The following is a 19,443-nucleotide window of genomic DNA, read 5'->3' on the forward strand; positions in this document are numbered from 1 at the left end:
TGACTACATGAAACATATTAGCTCCGAGTCTCAATTGGCCATCATGAAATCAGTTCGATCTTATCGTATTCTCATGAGATACGAATGAAATACGTACTTAACAAATGTTCACGATTGACTTTCACGGTGAAGGAATAACATCGTGTAATAAAAATCAAAACCCGCAAAATTATAATTTGCGCAATTACTGGTGGTAGGACCTCTTGTGAGTCCGCACGGGTAGGTACCACCACCCCGCTTATTTCAGCCGTATGCAGTAACGCGTTTCGGTTTGAAGGGTGGGGTAACCGTTGTAACTATACTGCGACCTTAAAACTAATATGTCAGGGTGGGTGGCAGCTATAGGCTCCGGTGACCACTTAACAACAGGTGGGTCGTGAGTTCATCCATCTTCTTAAGCTATAAAAAAAAGATGTATACAGAATTTCAAAAATTCAATGCGGCATCATGATCACTTTACAAGAATACCTTACAAGCGCGTAACAAACACTGCAAACAATATATTGATTATTGTTTATAGACAAAAAAGGATAATCGCAAAAAAAAAACGCCCAGTCAATAACTCACATAAATTCAATACGCACCTATAAAGAAAGATAATAGCATTTATTTTTCAAGCGCCATTTTCAGTCTACAATAACGCGGAGCCGTGTAATTTTCGCAAATTAATCTTTTCGTATCGTTGTTTTTACAAACAAAATCCCTGTAGATGGATAAATTATCGTTTCATACGGGCGAGGGGCGGTATTTTTTAATTATTTTCCGCCTAATAGCCTATTTGTTGAAGCTTGGATGATAGCCGTTCTGTGAATTCGAATAAATTAACGGGTGAATTTTACTGTTTTCACGCCGTAAATTTAGCCAAAAATTTAATTGGATTAATCATTGTGAGATGTGTTTTCTTTTAGATTACGAAATATTAAATGTGACACTAAAACGTGTCACTAAAAACAGACAAAACACTAAAAACACTAATCCCAGGTAGTATTGAAATGGCTTCCAATCTATGCTTTTGTCTTAACCTCAGGCAAGATGACGATCAAAACGTAACAAATATTGTACCTATTCTCTGATCATAATATGTATTATGTTAAATTTGATCTCAGAATTATGTGTATTTGAGGCAAGAGAGTGATTAAGAAACTGAATGTAATGCAATGCTTTAATTTAGCGTTGTTTTTCTCTTTCATTGTATTTGTATTTTCATGCGTAAAGCTTTTATTCTACAAAACTGTGTTTTCACTGAAACTAAATTGTATATTTGAATATTCTTCTTCGGGATAAAGAAGCAGGAATCTGCAAAGATAAAACAAGATAAAATTTGTTTCTTTTTTTATTGCCATTATAGGCAGACGAGAGTACGGGCCGACTGGTGGTAAGTTGTCAATGTCGCTTAAGGACAACAACTAGGGCCACAGTTAAGCCGTTGCCTATAGCAAAAAGTCAAAGCCCTCTTACAAAAGTATTTTGCACAATAACCGTTCTTCCTGTTAAAAAAGTGTTTCATGCGACCATATTAGTCAGATTAAAGCGTGGTTTGATTAGTCACATCATTGGTGGAGCTTTTTCTGAGCTCAATCGGATTGTTATTAGCATACGGTTTAAATGTTTTTCGGTTTGAAGGGTGAGACAACCACTATATCTAAAGTATCATTGAGACTTAAGATTTTGCGTAATTACTGGTGGCAGGACCTCTTTTGAGTCCGCACGGGTAGGTACCACACCCCGCCTATTTCAGCAGAAGTAAAGCAGTAACTATACTGAGACCTCAGAATTTATATTTATGTTGTAGATATCTATGGGCTCTCTCTGTCTCTCTGGCTCTCTCTGTCTCTAATATTTGGGGGAGGGCAGTAATATACTCCGTAACAGTTTATTAACAGGTGGTGGGTAGTACAATAAATACATAAGACTTACTTATTTAGTGGGAACCGACCAATAAGGTCGCGCAGTAGTGTCGTGTGTGCCATCAGGACATGCTTCGCGATGTCCGCATGCTGGACTACTCGGTAGGCCCACGCCGACCACTCTGATAGTCTCGCTGCAATCGTAAAACTATATTTTACTGGACCATATAGATAAGCAAGCTTATGGCCTTACAAATGGCGACAAATTAACCCAGAGTAGCCAAGAATCGAAACGCCCTATCACTGCCAATCATGTCATACATAGTAGGTACGTATCAACTTTTTTCACTCAGTAACGCAGCAACATACTTTTTTAAGGGATTTTATGTCCTGGTAACTAAGACCTTTTGGTCAAGTCTTATTTTAATTTATATTTTTATTTTTATCAAAAATGATATTATGGAGTGAAATTAAACGAAATGAGATGAGATGATATAGAATGAAATATAAAAAGTCTCAGTAAAATGGTGGTCATTTACTGAGACTTTTTCAGTGGACTTTTTGTAAGATCCCGAGAATTTACGTCTAGTGGTTTTTTTTATTTTCCCTATTACTAATTATTAGTTGAATTATGGATGAATGAATGGTAAATTATATAATAAAATAATATCTTGAACTGCACTAAAATTCGCATGTCAAATAATGACAAAACATACACGCTGCTTTTAATTTATGTAATAACTCATCTTCACTATATAAATTATATATATATTACTATACTATATATATAAGCGAATAAATGATTTCTTTCTTTATTTCTTTCCACATATGTGCATTTTCACAGATACTAAATAGTTAATAAGCCACCTTTATTACACATTTAAACCTGAAGAAACACTAAATAAACCAAATAAAACAAATCATACAACTTCACTCCTCGCGTTCCCTCAAAAAGTCCAACGCCAATGTACTCTTAAAAAATTCCCTAGCCTCTTATATGCACTATTTTTGATACTTGAAATGAAGGTATATTTAAATTTACAATTTATATTGATCTATATATTAATACGTGAAGCAAAAACTTTGTACCCTTTTTTACGAAAATTGCGCGGACGGAGGAGTATGAAATTTCTCACACTTAAAGCGAATATAGAGAAGGAGTGCACAATGCTAATATTTTTTTAAAATAATGCCTAAAAGATACTTTAAATCAATAAAGAAAACATTACACACACTACCATGTATTTGACACAACACATATATAAAAATATACTCTTTGCTTACGGTCAGTTGGAATTTTTTTGTTATTGTTTAGTCTGTGGTCGAATTTTTTTGTCTTTAATATTATTGATCTATAGTGCAGTTTTGGCGAATACTGTGATTATATTATCGAATTATAATAGTGTTTGACAATAGAACCATAATAATGTTTAAACTTATAATTTCATTTAATTATAGTCGAATATCGACTACTGTGGGTCACTAGTACATTATTAATCTATTAAAAACGGCTGTACAGCTAACGTCTAGTTGCCCACTCAAGTCCTTGGGTCACTTCAGACAAAAGTATTTGTAAATTTCACGACGCAATGTGTTGGTTGAGAACCGCCAGTAAATAGGACCTACAAGTAACCACTGACCGTGTGGAATAAGTATTGAATCATTATTTTCGAAAATGAGAATTCGTGTCATTTCTTAATAATTTTTCAATTTTAACGTATTCCAGTTCATAGTGGTCTCCCTGGCGAGCCCTTACTCCGATTCCCGGAGACCATTAAAATGAGAGTAACGCAACGAAATGTCCGGGGGCGCAATCAGAATACTCTCATAATTATCGTCGAAGCTCCCCCTTTAACGACTCAGTAATTCTTTACGATGTCTCGTTGTTAAATTCTAAAGAAGGCGTATCTTTCGTGGAGGCTCTTAAGAAAATCGTCGTATTACGTAGCCGCCCACGGCCGTCAGATGATTTTGTGTCGTTTCGTTTTGATGTGAAGGGAATTTGTTGAAGTAGATGCTATTATATCAGTAAACTAGATGTACATAAGTAACGGGCCACGTTCCTTAACATAATGACCTTTATACTAAATTATAGAACATTCTATGAAAGAAGAAAAGTTAAAAACATTTTTTCTTCATTGCTTAGATTAGTGAACTCTGTTTTTACAGTACAACGGTTTTCCACCCTTTAAACCGAAAGTATTACTGTTTTACGGCAGAAATAAGCAAGGCCGTACCTACCAGTGTAGGTTCATAAGACGCTCTATACGAAGTAAGAAACACCAGTAAGAAAAATTTAGTCTGGCTTAAATCTTCGTGGGTTGTCTTAGATTTATTTTATCTTATTTGTCTTATCGTCTCTACTTCACAATTTCAAGACATAAAAAGTCTTAAAAATGCTTTTTTCTTAATCAATCAATAAAACATTCACTACTTGTTCGCGACAACAACTAACTCGTCTTGATTGTCTGCGGCCAGTGGCTCTTATGGGGCTAAACGAATTGGACAGTCCAACTTGTAGGATCACCAGACTGCGCTTTCTATAACTCGGTTAGAACTCAACTCGCAATGACCGCCAATTTTAGAGAAGCCAATTATTTGGTGAAGTTCCATAAAGCATTTTAATAGTTGGACTTTATGAATTTTCTAGATTTGAGCCTAAGTGAGACTTGAAGGAGATATGTTTTTTTTTATTGCTTAGTTAGGTTTACGAGCTTATAGCCCACGTGTTAAGTGGTTACTGGAGCCCATAGACATCTCCAACGTAAATGCGCCACCCACCTTGAGATATAAGTTCTAAGGTCTGTGTATTAGTTAAGGACCCACAAGCCCACAAGAGGTTCTACCACCGGTAATCTCTCCTCAAAAGATTTCTCCTCACCTTGTGTAGGGTCTGTTTTATCGAAGTGACTGAGGTCGGGGAGATCGAGGATCATATCCAGATTCTCTTCTTCAAGTCTTAAGTACGTTTCGCCTTCACTTTGATCTAATCGGTATGGATACGTGACTTGTGCTGTGGCTGTAAACAATGCTCTCATTATTATTATTTTAGTTAAAAAATTTAGTTACTTTGGGCTTATGTCAGCTGTAGACATGAATAGATCGGTTTTTTTCCCTACTTATGCTGGTAGCCTTGAGAGGCTATTTCAGCTTCTCCTTGACGTGTCGGTGAGCTCACGGGGCTCTAACCGGGAGTGTTGCTAACGCTGGCCCTAGCAAGAGCAGTGCTTCGCAAAATTTACCACCCGATCGGAAACGCGACCCACTGAGAAGATCCAACGAGAAACTCAGTAGGCTAAGATCAGTTTCATTCAGTATATTATTAGCATTATTTTAATGTGAAAGCGACGGGTAGTTGGCACCATATTTGTTTCAAAAACATCTACACTATTTAACTGTTTTTCAGTATTATATATTATGTTGCCCGCTAAATCTGTATATTTAGAATTTTTTTGTTTACATTGCTCAGATGGGTGGACAAGCTCACGGTCCACCTGGTGTTAAGAGGTTACCAGAGCCCGTAAACCACAACGTAAATGCCGCCACCGATCTTAGACATGACTTCTAAGGTTCCAGTTTTTACAGTACAACGGCTACCCCATCCTTCAAACCGAAACGCATTCATGGCAGAAGTGGACAGGGTGGTGATACCTACCCGTGCGATTCACAAGACGTCCTACCTGCAGTAAAAAAATTGGTAGAGGCTCAACTTTTAACGTATGAAGAAATGGAACAGAGATATAGCAGTGGCAGTTATTGATGGTTTTGTCTAAAAATATTTTCTCTACTCTTATTATTCTGAGAGGAAATAGGGAGAACACATCTGTATAGAATAAAAGCTGTCCGCGTTATAACAGAATCAACAACCGTAGCCCTTTAACCTCAATTTCTAAGTAAACATTCTACAGTATATGTTTCATAAACTTAGGAGAACTTAGTGAAGTGCGCCCCGGGACTTTAGCGTCTATAATCTGGCACGGTAAACTTGAGAGTGTGAGAACAATAGGATGATTACAAAGTGTTCCGAGAGAGGCATATTGAATGGGCCCTCGGACCTCTAAGGGACTTGTTTATGTAGCCATTGTCACGGATATAATATTGTTGTTAGCAAAATTTTCGGCATTCAAAATAGCTGATGTAAATCTTCGGGTCTTTCCGGACGTCAGAACAGCTTATTTAAATATTTGTTACTTAGATAGGTATACATATGTATATATAGGTATATATAGAGAGAGAGAATATAATCTGCACGGGTAGGTACCACCACCCTGCCTATTTCTGCCGTGAAGCAGTAATGCGTTTCGGTTTGAAGGGTGGGGCAGCCGTTGTAACTATACTTGAGACCTTAGAACTTAAAAAAAAGAAAGAAGTTTACCCCATTCAAATAGCAGAAGTAGCTTTTTTGTTATGATATTTTACCAAATTTTTAAGTTTGAACGACTCTCGTGTAACGTTGCAAAAGTGTCACTTAAATCAAACAGCTTTTCACCCTTCGATATCAATTAGCTTTTGATTACACAAGCGATATTTCCAGGCTTGATACTATTCCTTGAGATATACTAGGTAGTATTCTTAGTGCCGGCACCTTAATCCACTGTGACCTTCAACCGCCATTGCAGCCCATAATGTCACTGCGCTGATCAATCAATTATTATTCAGCTCAATGAACCCGAGTTGGGTGCATAATGATGGAATGAATTCTTCCAACGGCCTAACATTACAATTAGCGAAGTGTGAATAAAAAATATATATTATCATATAATATAACTCACCATTGCCAGTGAATCTTCGTAATGGCCCTGAAATCAATTTGCTCATATCAACTTTTTTTTTGTATAGTTTTTTTTTTTAACATAGAATAAAAGTTTTAGACACTTATTATATTCAGTAGCCGTGTGTGTAACGTTTGAACATAGATTATGTTACTTTTTGAATTGAAATGAAGACGCATATATTAATTAGTTTTAATTTAACTTTGTATATTTTGTTTCTTCGGTAATTTGTTCCTTTCCCTACCGTACTGTGCAAGGAAACTTAGTTTCCGATTTGAAAGACGGAATAATTAAAATTCTTTAACGTTTCAAGCTTAAACGATTAATAAAAATAAAATTTCCTTACATACCTTTATGAAGTCCGATTTTTTGAAATGCTGAAATAATAAGAACGAAGAATAAATAATTTTTTTATTGGAACCGCTTACTTTTATTCGGAATACGTTTTCGATTATTCAATTCCTATTCTATTCCTATTCAATATTACGTTATGTAAACTGTTAAAAATGAAAACTGTTTAGAAGGAGGAAAGAAAGTTTTGTTCACCAAAAGCCGTTTTTCCATTTAATATCATTGTAAATTTACCAGTATTGGCTCAAGTTTCTAGGAGATTTTTGTTTCGTTTATTGCGTTCATGAACCACCTGGTTTATGATGTACATGGTGTACAGTAGATTGCTGATCCCGTAGACATTACGTGGTAACCGGCAGTTTCCTTCAGACACGAGGCTTGAGTTTCGAATGCCGATAGTACTGTGGTGAAATTGCATTCGGAATCGGGGTAAAGTGTTATTGTACATGCTTCATAACTTGTTTGGTGTTTTGGCACACACAATATAAACGCGTGCTTGTTAAAGAGTTTCACGATTGAGTCATTGTGGCGAGTCTTGTGGTCTATATCCAGCAGTGGAGGTAATAAGCCGATGATGACCAGTAAATTAGTTACCGTCGACCGTACATCGTGCAAACCCTGTAGTATTTATTATGAGAATGTGCTCCTCGCCACACATCAATTACAAACTTTTTATATTTTGTTTCCTATCAACCATCGACTACTTTCGTATCCATATGGCTAGCTAAATTTGCAAACATTCCAAGAGTTTACGTTAAATAGGTACAGGAACACCGACACTTCTGATCATTTGGATTTATTACAAAAATTAAACTGCTCTATCATGTTAGTTACTTGTTGCGGGCCATATTATTGGCAAGCGAATTGGCATCATTCTGCAAATTCAACCAAGCGGGTTCGGACTTGAAGAGTGAAACAGTTGCTATACAACTCACATTTTCCGCTTAATGTCAGGGGGACCGGCAATCTAGGATAAAACACACTATTACTACCTAGGAGAAGTCGTTGTGGCCTAAAGGATAAGACGTCCGGTGCAATCGTATGTAGCGATGCAACGGTGTTCGAATCCCGCAGGCGGGTACCAATTTTTCTAATGACATACGTACTCAACAAATATTCACGATTGACTTCCACGGTGAAGGAATAACATCGTGTAATAAAAATCAAACCCGCAAAATTATAATTTGCGTAATCACTGGTGGTAGGACCTCTTGGGAGTCCACACGGGTAGGTACCACCACCCCGCCTATTTCCGCCGTGAAGCAGTAATGGGTTTCGGTTCGAAGGGTGGGGTAGCCGTTGTAACTATACTGAGATCTTAGAACTATATCTCGAGGTGGTTGGCGCATTTACGTTGTAGATGTCTATGGGCTCCAGTAACCACTTAACACCAAGTGGGCTGTCAGCTCGTCCATCCATCTAAGCAATAAATAAAAAAAACCTATAGTAAGGTTGATTAAAGTAGTAAATTCGGTCATACCACGATCAGGTTCATTGCAGTGTTCGGTTCCATTCAGTATTTGTTGTATTTTAAACGGCATTTCTAGCATAATAGAGTATTCCTTATACTGGCTGTTCATACTGAAAAAAGAAGGTTTAATTTATGAGTCATGAACTACGTAAGTTATAATAATTCAGTACAAGTGATTGAAGTCGGTGTTTCAATCGAACTATTTATTGATCGCATGAAACTTGATCGATTCTCGTATAATTTTTTTTTTATTGCTTAGATGGGCGGACGAGCTCACAGCCCACCTGGTGTTAAGTGGTTACTGGAGCCCATAGACATCTGCAACGTAAATGCCCCATCCACCTTGAGATATAAGTTCTAAGGTCTCAGTATAGTTACAACGACTGCCCCACCCTTCAAACCAAAACGCTTTACTGTTTCACGGTAGAAATAGGCGGGGTGGTGGTACCTACCCGTGCGGACTCACAAGAGGTCCTACCACCACACCTACCACAGTCTATGACCAACGTACGCCGCTTAACACCAGGTAACCCATGAGATCGTTCACACGTCTGAGCATTAAAATTGTAAATATATCAAATTACTTTAAATAGATTTGTACCTGATAGCAACTAATTCACTTTGCTCTAGACCGGATATCTGGATGCAAGTTCCGGTGTCCGCATATTGGTACACGTAAGGCGTGTAAGTCTCAATACCGAGGTTCATATTGCTCAGCATAGACCAGGGTAGAAGCCTTTAAAAATAATAAAAAGTGAAAAAAAAAATAGTAGGATGAAACCCATTAGAAAAGAAGGGGAATATTATAAAAATGAAAGGAAAAATAATTTACGGGCGATCTGAGGTCGGGAAGGGGATGGGGGTGAGTTTGAAGTTCGAAAAATTTTAGACCAACATTACTTAAAAAAAAATTATTTGAATCTGCATAGGAAGGTAAATACTATCTCTATTTTTATCTGTATCAATCAACTCAAAGATAAAAATAGTAATATTTTCTTTAAAAAATAGTATACTTAACGTAACATAACCTAAAGATTGAAATTGAATGATATTTTAGTACAAGATTAAAAAATAATAATCTCCTTAATTTTGCACAAACAAATTTAGTTACTCCCATGAAAAAAAATATATTTCAAAATACATAAAAAATATATTAAAAATCTATAAAAATGTATCATTAAATAAAAAATATGTATAGTAAATATAATTTTAATAACTACATTTTGGCCGATTTTCATGTATATTTCATATATTTTAAATATATTTTAGATACCATTCAGTATCGGAAATTAGAGATTTCAACGAACAGAAAACATACCAGCTTTTTGGAAAAAGCTGATATTTTGATGGGTGAATTTTCGAATGAAAATTAGGGTGCTTTTTCGATATTAATTCAAAATAAGGCGAAAAAATAAATATTTCTAATCAAATAAATTACAGCGTATTTGGGATATAAAAAGGGAAGTTTTCACCAAATTTCGCGAAAAAAAATTTTTTTTAAAAAGATAAAAATAAAAAACCAAAAACTTGGTTTTTTGAATTTTTCACATAAATTTTGAGGTTATGTGAAAAAAGTGTAAATACAAATTTTTTGGATCTTTTTATTACCTACAACTTTACCATTTGACTTTTTTCCATAGGACTTTTAGTTTTGCCGGAAATCGAGAAAAACCGTTTTTTACCCTTAAAAACTCACCCCCATCCCCTTTCCCGACCTCAGATCGCCCGTAAATTATTTTTTCTTTCATTTTTATAATATTCCCCTCCTTTTCTAATGGGTTTCATCCTACTATTATTTTTTTGGTTTTAAAAATTATCGACCCACCCTGGTCTAAGCAGTGCGTTGTCTTTCAGTGACTTGTACTGTCGCTTGAAACATTCAAGGTCGGTTGTGTGGCAGGCAATAATGTGGCGTTCTGCGAATCGTTTAGGTTCATATTAGTTTGATAATCAATAATCATTACACATTTACGGCATTATTAACGCTGGCTTTTGAGTCTGCTTTGATAAAACGTGGAGGCGTGAGAACCCTGAACGATTCCTTATATTTTAGATAAGCAAATGAATAATATGTTTTATTTTATGTTAACGATTTAATTAATTAATTAACGTAAGAAAAATAGTACGCGAATCAACTAATGCTTTTCGTACAATTGATCATAGTTATTGTGTAGTGTTATAAGACATCACCTGTACGTAAAAACAATGTAATTAAAAGCACTTTTACGGTTTAGTCTCGGGGTTTTACTGTCATTTTACAGTCCGATGTTTCGAATATTTTAGTTTTTTTTTTTTTTTATTGCTTAGATGGTTGGACGAGCTCACAGCCCACCTGGTGTTAAGTGGTTACTGGAGCCCATAGACATCTACAATGTGAATGCGCCACCCACCTTGAGGTTTAAAGTTCTAAGGTCTCAGTATAGTTACAACGGCTACCCCACCCTTCAAACCGAAACGCATTACTGCTTCACGGCAGAAATAGGCAGGGCGGTGGTACCTACCCGTGCGTACTCACAAGAGGTCCTACCACCAGTTTTCGTTCTCGCGGACGAGTGGCAATGATAAACGCCAGATCTATCGTTGTTTAAATTGAATAAAAAATCCAGATTACTCTCCGCCCAATCAGATGTTTTGTGCAAAAAACTACGTTATTATTATGATGATCCGTTACTGATTATATAGGAAGGATAAACCGACCAGCACGATTTCATTAATAAATTATATTGTTGTGATTGTAAAGAGAGTGTCAGCGAAGGAAATGTTTACGCTGAACCGGGAGCCCGTCTGTCAAGATTAAGACTAAATCTCATTTTCTTATTTGCGTTCAGAGCGTCGAGTGTTTTGTATGATATCAAACTGAGGGTGAGAGGATGAACGGTTGTACTGAGCCCCTGAGTTGCACCGTGAATCGTGATGACTTGCAGAAGTGCATACAACATACAGAATAGGCAGCTCGATTTAACAGCGTGTACTGCCTCGTTACAGCTAATAATGGCTGGTGGTAGGACAGAGAATTCGCAGATGTAGAAGTCAACGTGGCCTAAAGGATTAGACGTCCGGTGCAATCGTACCAAGCTATATACCGTTGCTCGAAACCTTCAGGCGCGTACCAATTTTTCCAATGAAATACGTACTTAAGAAATCTTCAGCGTGTGATAAAAATGAAACTCGCAAAATTATAATTTGCGTAACTACTGGTGGTAGGGCCTTTTGGGAGTTCGCACGGGTAGATACCGCCACCCCGCCTATTTCTGCCGTCATATTTAACGGAGAGCCGCACTAAAGCCTATTTACTATATGTACTACACACTGACTAAGTTCTCGTGCACCACTCTCCAAGTACGACTGAGATACATTTTACAGAACAGTCAAAGCATTCTTCTATTATGCTATATGGGTAACCTATGGAGGGTAGAGGTTAGGAAAACCGTCTCTGTGTATGAATTTTTTTTTTATTGCTTAGATGTGTGGACGAGCTCACAGCCCACCTGGTGTTAAGTGGTTACTGGAGCCCATAGATATCTACAACGTAAATGCGCCACCCACCTTGAGATATAAGTTCTAAGGTCTCAAATATATAGGTAGTTACAGCGGCTGCCCCACCCCATTGTCCGTTAAATTGTGCTAAATAAGGGTGTCAATACAGTAGCAACCGGGTAAATTTTAAAAAAGGCGCTGAAAATTATTAGAATAAGATAGAGAAATAAAGAAGGACGAACGAACTGTAAGCCGTAAGCACTACAAAATCACAAAAATATTTCATTTAAAGCTGATAAGAAAATGCAATCGATGTCTCCACGTTTTACCACAGCAATAATTTTAGGTTATATTTATAAAATTAGTTTGGACTACGTAAACATATTATTATTGTGAGGTCTTTATATTACACTGTCACTAACTACTCTAGTCATTAAATATATTAAATTTCCTAACTCAGCATACTTCAATCAGTTAACACTGATCAATTCATATCATACCCTGTGCGTATGCTAGCGCCATTCTGGTGGTTTTTGAACTAGTGGGAACCTTTTTCTAGGTTCTCCCATATGAGACGGTTCTCCTTTCCTCTACCTTCCATAGGGTAACCTAGTTCACTTGTCACCTGATTGTAAATGTTAACAGAGCTCATAGGCGATACCACGTTCGTAACACCGATCATCTTGAGACAGTGACATCTCGATCTTTATTGCTTAATAGACACACTTTAACTAACAAATTCATATTAGGTTTGAGTTTGGTAGATGGCGTCATTACAATTAAAAGAAAAACAGGTACTTACGTATTAACGCCACCGCGGCAAAAATTCTATTAAAAAGCCGATAAAAAGCAATCTTTAAGTTTTTATATAGTAGCCTTATTGTTTGCACGCAGCAACTTATTATTTATTTGCGCACGAAGCTATCTTTTGGTTTTCTTATTGTTTGCTGATTTTTAGCTGATTTTTGAGCTTAAGTTTGAATCCGCCTTATCTTTGGCGCTGCGGGAAGAGCAGCCCTTTCGCCCTTGCGTGCCGAAGCACGGTTACTCGTGCTCTGCTTCGTAGCTTCGGCTTGTTGGTCGACCAGCCTCAGCCGCTCCACCTCGCACTGTTTCTGTGCTCCGTCACAGCGAGCGAGGACTGCTCTGCGCCTCCGGTTTTTATATACACTCTAGGGGTAGGTCAGACAAGACCAGGTGGAAAGTGGGGGGCTCTGATTCGCTTTTCCATATTTTTCGAGTATTTATGCAATTTTATTACCAAAACGTGAGCAATATTACTATAATAGAATTTTGCCACGGTGGCGTTAATACGTAAGTACCGAAAAACATAATTTTATGCCACAAATTTTAATTCCGTATTGTTTATTACAATTTAAATGTCGTTAGAACATACGTGTTGAAATGTAATAGCGAAATCTCTGTTACCTCTCCCAAGAATGAATGCGATGAATCGACGATATAAGTTCAACAACCAGTCTTTGTCTTACGACAATGATTTAACATAACATCAAGCGCGCATGTTTGCAATAAATTTCCAACACAAACTTCTCAAAGAAGTCGTAATATTATGACTTAAAGTGAAACACAAAGCTGTAAAGAGTCTTATAACAAAGTTTCGTTCCAATTAGGCCGCCCATGTCGCGACGCGTTTCACAATTTTCAGAGTCGCAACACACGCGCGTAATGTCGTCTAACGAAAGGAGAAATGAACGAAGTGGAAACGGACCTTCGACGCAGGAAAATGCCGCATAATAATAACTTTTACTCGGTGCTGTAAGAGTTCCCCGTGATGAATTTGGTTGGCATTTGGTTTTTCTTTTGTTTGTTTAAAGGACGCTTTGACTACGATTTATAAATTTTCAACTCCGAAGTCATCTCCAAAAGCAAATTACATGAAATTTCGTGCTTCTCATTGTGGAAATGACGCACTTCCACACGCAAATAATTAAAAACGCTAATACAGAAATTTTACGGTATATATATATGTATTTTATTCTTGATATTATTTTTCTTTTTTGTTGTTTGGATTCTTTGACGAGCTTTGATGTCTATCGGCTTCAGTAACCACAACACCAGATGGTCCGCGTGAGCTCGTCCACCAATCTATGCCATAAAAAATTAAAATACTATACACTTGTGCATGGTAGACTTGACGTTGTGCCGGCATAGAATTCGCTGTGGCTCCAACAGTGATTGATTCTAAGTTGGAGACCAGCTCATTATATTTTAGTATAAATAGGTTTATTAGTACAAAGAGGTTAAATTACATAAATAGTATTAATAAATACATATTAAATTACATAAATAGTCTGTACTGAAAATTTTGGTTAACACTTACCGAATTCATGTTGAGTTTTTCCAATTGAATTCACAGTATTAATGATTAATATAACGAAACATAATTGAAGCATTTCTGTTACGAAAAATTCAATAAATGTTGTTTGGCGAATAAATGTGATGTTAGCGACTCCGCAACGCTATTAACACTGTAAATTAATAACTTCTGTACTGTTGTGACGCCGGTAATGCGATAACGACACAGGAAACTTTGAACTTGTCACATTTTATCAAAACAATGAATATGGTTTTACGAGACGGCAGCACGTACATTAAAACTTCGAATACTCAATAAATATTTTTTTATTTGGTATCGAATACAACTTAGAATCGTATCCGGGCCCTCTGGTGCAGTGGTCAAGGTTTGGAGACTGAAAAGTCGCTCGAGACAATCTGTGTCAACGAGCCAGCGCCTTATCATTAGAATTGAGATATTAAGAATCTATAACTCTTAAATTATAATTCGTATGCGTTTTGATGTAGTAGCAAAGCTGATTTTGTGAATTTTTATATGATACTAGCTGACCCGGCAGACTTCGTAGTGCCTCAATCGATAAATAAAAGACCTAAACTTTTGTATAAAATAAACTTAAAACAAACCAAATGAATCCGTCCGACGGGGGACACATTAAAGGAAAAACAAAATTGTTATTTTTATTTAATTCTGAGCATTTTCATATTTATTTACCTTTTAAACCTTCTCTGGACTTCCACAAATCACTCAAGACCAAAATCGGTTCAGCCGTTCTCGAGTTTTAGCGAGACTAACGAACAGCAATTCATTTATATATATATATATATATAGAGATAGATAGATAAATGAAAAACAAAGATAATATTTTGACAGAAAAATGACCAAATTTAATTTTTACCCAAGTTCACAGACCTCGTGCAACTTCATTTGTTTAATGTTAAAACCATAACAGACCGATGTTCTTAATGTATTAAACATACGATCACGCCTGATCGAATTCAAACATGAAGTTCGTCTGGTGCGGACAAACACGTTTAAATTTTAATCATTTTACGACATTACGATTACTTACATTGATGTGACAACGAGCCTGCTAAAGAAAACTACTTATATATGGACTATACCTAATTAACAATTTTCAAATTTCGCCTCCGTTTATCTCTATGTAATTAATGAAACTATTATAATTATCGATCTTTATTTCTCATAGTTCACGGAGCCCTATTCTAGATCCAGATGGCCGTGTGTGATTAGTCCCCAAATATTTATAGAATTTTGAGCGCTTCATAAATAGAGAACTAAAATCAATTAAGATGCAAATGTTTTGAATTTGGGCTCAACAAAATTTTAATGACTAATTATAATGTACGAAAAACCTTGCGAGTTTTTTTTTTATTTTCGCAAATAATAAATGTTTCATTTTACGCCATTTTTTTTTATTGCCCTTGTAGGCAGACGAGCATACGGCCCACCTGATGGTGAGCGGTTACCGTCGCCCATGGACTTCAGCAATGCCAGGGGCAGAGCCAAGCCGCTTCCTACCGCTTAATGACTATACACAGATTTACGATTTCTTTTGCACTATACAGAGTGATCGAGCTCAGGGTGATACTGACGTTAAGCGATCATCAGATCTCATATATACCGAGGTCGAAATCTAAATAGTATCTTATAAAGGCAGTTCCATATATTATGTAGGAGCTCATAAAAAAGGCCTCTATCTAATTTGAATTCACAAGAACTCATTTGAAATCACAACAGTCAAACAACGAAAATACTGGTGTTCGTCCTGTCTCGAAACTGTTCACACCTGTGTGCTTAGCGCGAGTTTTTGAACGTTCTCGATCGTGTAAAAGTTAACTCAAATATGTATGGAGTTGGAACAGTTTCCTTTCGTTTGCCGCGAGTTCCAACTTCATACAAATATGACTATCCGTACTCGCCCGCTTCGCATTTAAAATTAACATTATCATTTATTGTCATTATTATTAGGGAGTCCAACACTCATATAAATATTAGCCTATCCATTAAGTTCATTTATTTTCTACAAGGATACCATGTTTCAAGTCAATCGGATGCATGGTTCAGTAGTTATAACGGAACATCCGTAAAAACCACTGTAGATTTATATTTTATATAAGTTAAAAAACTCGCACTAAACACACTGATTGTGAGGCGCTTGTTGTGACAGCGCGTCGCGAACGTGAATTTTCGTGAAATAAAATCTCCATTCTTGTTATAGTAAAGCATTTATAGGGACGCTATCAAAAATCGTTCAGGACGTAACATCGCAATTCCCCGAGGTAATAACCATAGAGGATTCTAATATCCGCCCGTAATGGGACCAAACTACAGAACAATGCACGGATAACGATAGAATACCGTTCCAAATACAATGGAATAGAATTCTTTTTCGCTTATTTGTCTTCAATGTTCACTTTCAAAAAATGTACAAAATATTTAAACTGATTATGTGTGATCTTCTTCATACTGTCCTTGAATAGCGCATGCAGTTTCCTTGGGTGAATTGTCATGGTCTATAGAAGATGCTTCTTTTCGAACCTCGTTAGAAGAACAGCATGTGTGTTCAAGAAACACTTTTTTTATTATAGCCATAAGTAACCAGATGATCTGACACTCATTCAGCACATGAAATCACAACGCTGATTGGCGTGCCGTTACCGCTACCGTGAAAAGGCAGCCATACTGTCTATTTCACGGCAGAAATAGGCAGTTTGGCTGCAAGCTTTAAACTCGGGCATAGTCGCATCACTCGATACGATTACAGAGCTTGTCTTATTCCTTAAGCCACGACGACTTTCAAAGTTACAAACTGTCAAACAATTCGAAGCTTTGAAACTGAAATAATTAGGATTTTATTTAAACCAGTAAACGTCCAGTGGATGACGGATATCGTGCAAATGAAAATGATTAATTCAGACTAAAACGAAGTCTTCAATGCTTACGTCACTTGTAATTAATTTGGTATCAAATCGTCTGCGGTCATTAGGTATCGTCCTATAAATATTATATACAGTTGTTTTCCTTCCTCGTTCGATCATAGCAAAGTTTCAGACAGATTTAACGAGATTTTAAACCGAGGTTTAGCACATTGTCCTTTTTGATTAATTTCATTTACTTTGATCTTAAAAAAATGTGTTTTTCTTTGATCTTATCGTCTATGATTGAACTGGTTTTATTTTACTGGAATCGATAGATATAAAAATCCTCATGACCTCATCCCTTCCCTTGAGACACCTCAAAGTCTTTGAACCGCAACGCATAACAGCTTCGCGGCAAGAATAAGCTGTACGATGATGCCAGCCAATATGAGTAATAAAATAAGTCTAAACAAAACGAATAAAGTTTTCAACTAATTAAACCCGCAAAATTGTAATTTGCGTAATTACTGGTGGTAAGACCTCATGAGTCCGCACGGGTAAGTACCACCACCCCGTTTATTTCTGCCGTGAAAGCAGTAATGCGTTTCGGCTTGAAGGGTGGGGCAGCCGTTGTAACTATATTGAGACCTTAGAACTTATATCTCAAGGTGGGTGGCGCATTTACGCAGTAAATGTCTATGGGCTCCAGTAACCACTTAGCACCAGGTGGGCTGTGAGCTCGTCCATACATCTCAGCAATAAAAAAAAAAATGAATATTGCTTATGACAATTATTAAGACATGGAAGGTAGTTAATGTTTTATTTGAAGTGTTAAACATAGTATGCACATACATAATGATGACACTAAATAAATGATTTAGATACGTTTCGGGCCATAATACCGATCCCGTAATTTAGTTGCTAGTTAAAAAATATTAATCAACAAAACGAATGTCTGAAATAATCATCATCAATCCCAGTCACCTGAGGCCGGTGCAACATGTTTTCTCTTTCCATACTCTTCTATCATATACCATTTCTTCGCTTACTCCCCTCTTCGGATAACGCCTTTCACGCAATCTATCCATTTTTTAGGTCTTCCTCTAAAGCCCCTTCCACATTCAGAGTTAAAACTCTCTTAATAACCTCATTGGTATTTCGTCTCATCACATACCATTCTAAGCGCGCACTTCTCAACTTCTCTGTCACAGGTGCCACTTTCAGAATTCCTCTAACATGAAACTCTGGAAAAAACATATTCAATTTAATTTTCAATCGTGATTGTTGATCCTGTTCATACTCTTCTCTGTGCGCTCTTTGATAGCCACTTGCCTGGTTTTTGTTTTCTTTATTTCATCTGGCTCCGGCCCCGAAAAGACCACTTTTATGTTTCCCATCTGAAAAAACATGGTGATACAACAGAAAGCCGATACGTTCCGGAAATGTTTCGGGTGTCGGCGCCCTCGCCCGAGGGGCGTAATAAACCCTTGGTAATTAAATGTTTGAGAGGTTCAAACCCTTTTCTATTTATCACGGAGAGTCGAACGTTCTAAAGGCTGTTCTATCAAAAGTTACACGCGGCATGGCGTGGTGGTTTTAATTCCAAAAATTACATCGAGTATTGGAATAGAGGCATGAGAATGTATTTTAAATGCCAGAGAGTTATAGGAATACTAGCTGGCCCGGCAAACGTTGTTTTGCCATATAAATTATTTCTAGGAAAGATAAATAACCTAGACAACGACTGCAGCGCCATTTTTAAATCTAAACCTTTCTCGAATCCACCTGAAGTTACACAGAAAATTTCATTAAAATCGGTCCATCCGCTTAGGAGGAGTTCAGTGACAAACACATCCACAGAAGAAAAAGATTTGTTGTATGGTCATTGATTTGATTTATGGTAGGCAGCGACTTGGCTTTGCCCCTGGGATTGCTGACGTCCATCACCTACGGTAACGACTCACTGTCAAGTAAGCCGTATGGTAGTCTGCCTATAAAGGCAATAAAAAAACCAAACGTATGATCCAGGTTCGATTCGCGATCGGTGTCTGTAGTTAAAGGTTTTTGGAGGCTGTGTGTACTTAGACCATAATAAGGCCTGTTCTTATGTATGGCAGCGAGGCATGGGCGGCAACCAAAAGGAACGTGCATGCCATTCAAGTTGCTGAAATGAAGATGCTGAGATGGATGTGCAGCGTAACTAGGAAACATGGTAGGCAACCAAAAGGAACGTACATACCATTCTATTTGCTGAAATGAAGATGCTGAGGTTGATGTGCGGCGTGATTAGGCTCGATAAAATCCGCAACGAGTACGTGCGTGGAAGCCT

General features: G+C 37.0%; 2 protein-coding genes across 3 annotated transcripts in view; one reads left to right on the plus strand and one right to left on the minus strand.

The window, feature by feature from the left end:
- LOC114251617 (uncharacterized) overlaps positions 1 to 19,443 on the plus strand; it is a 179,404-nt gene that overhangs the window by 109,538 nt on the left and 50,423 nt on the right. The gene's annotated exons all lie outside the window — the stretch shown is intronic.
- LOC114251619 (uncharacterized) lies at positions 588 to 14,444 on the minus strand. Of its 2 annotated transcripts, XM_028185956.2 has the most exons (9): positions 14,260 to 14,427; positions 10,267 to 10,357; positions 9,043 to 9,177; positions 8,451 to 8,551; positions 6,970 to 6,996; positions 6,620 to 6,646; positions 4,729 to 4,866; positions 1,918 to 2,041; positions 588 to 1,296 (listed from the first exon to the last, which is right to left on the minus strand). In XM_028185956.2, the coding sequence occupies exons 1-9, from the start codon at positions 14,330 to 14,332 to the stop codon at positions 1,224 to 1,226; spliced, it is 789 nt and encodes a 262-aa protein (XP_028041757.2). In that variant the 5' UTR covers positions 14,333 to 14,427; the 3' UTR covers positions 588 to 1,223. The 2 variants fall into 2 exon arrangements, with proteins under 2 accessions (XP_028041757.2, XP_089593892.1); XM_089737766.1 differs by lacking the exon at positions 4,729 to 4,866 and having other exon boundaries at positions 14,260 to 14,444.

Source organism: Bombyx mandarina, chromosome 23, assembly GCF_030267445.1.
Source record: "Bombyx mandarina strain Sakado chromosome 23, ASM3026744v2".
Taxonomy (NCBI): Eukaryota; Metazoa; Arthropoda; class Insecta; order Lepidoptera; family Bombycidae; genus Bombyx; species Bombyx mandarina.

What these genes read in the sequence shown, in the direction of transcription:
- LOC114251619 (XM_028185956.2), bottom strand. Translation starts at nt 14,332, where the DNA reads ATGCTTCAATTATGTTTCGTTATATTAATCATTAATACTGTGAATTCA. An exon ending in AACGCACTGCTTAGACCAGG is followed by an intron (nt 9,178 to 10,266) that starts GTGGGTCGATAA and finishes TTATTTTTAAAG; the next exon opens with GCTTCTACCCTGGTCTATGC. An exon ending in TAAAACAGACCCTACACAAG is followed by an intron (nt 2,042 to 4,728) that starts GTGAGGAGAAAT and finishes TTACGATTGCAG; the next exon opens with CGAGACTATCAGAGTGGTCG.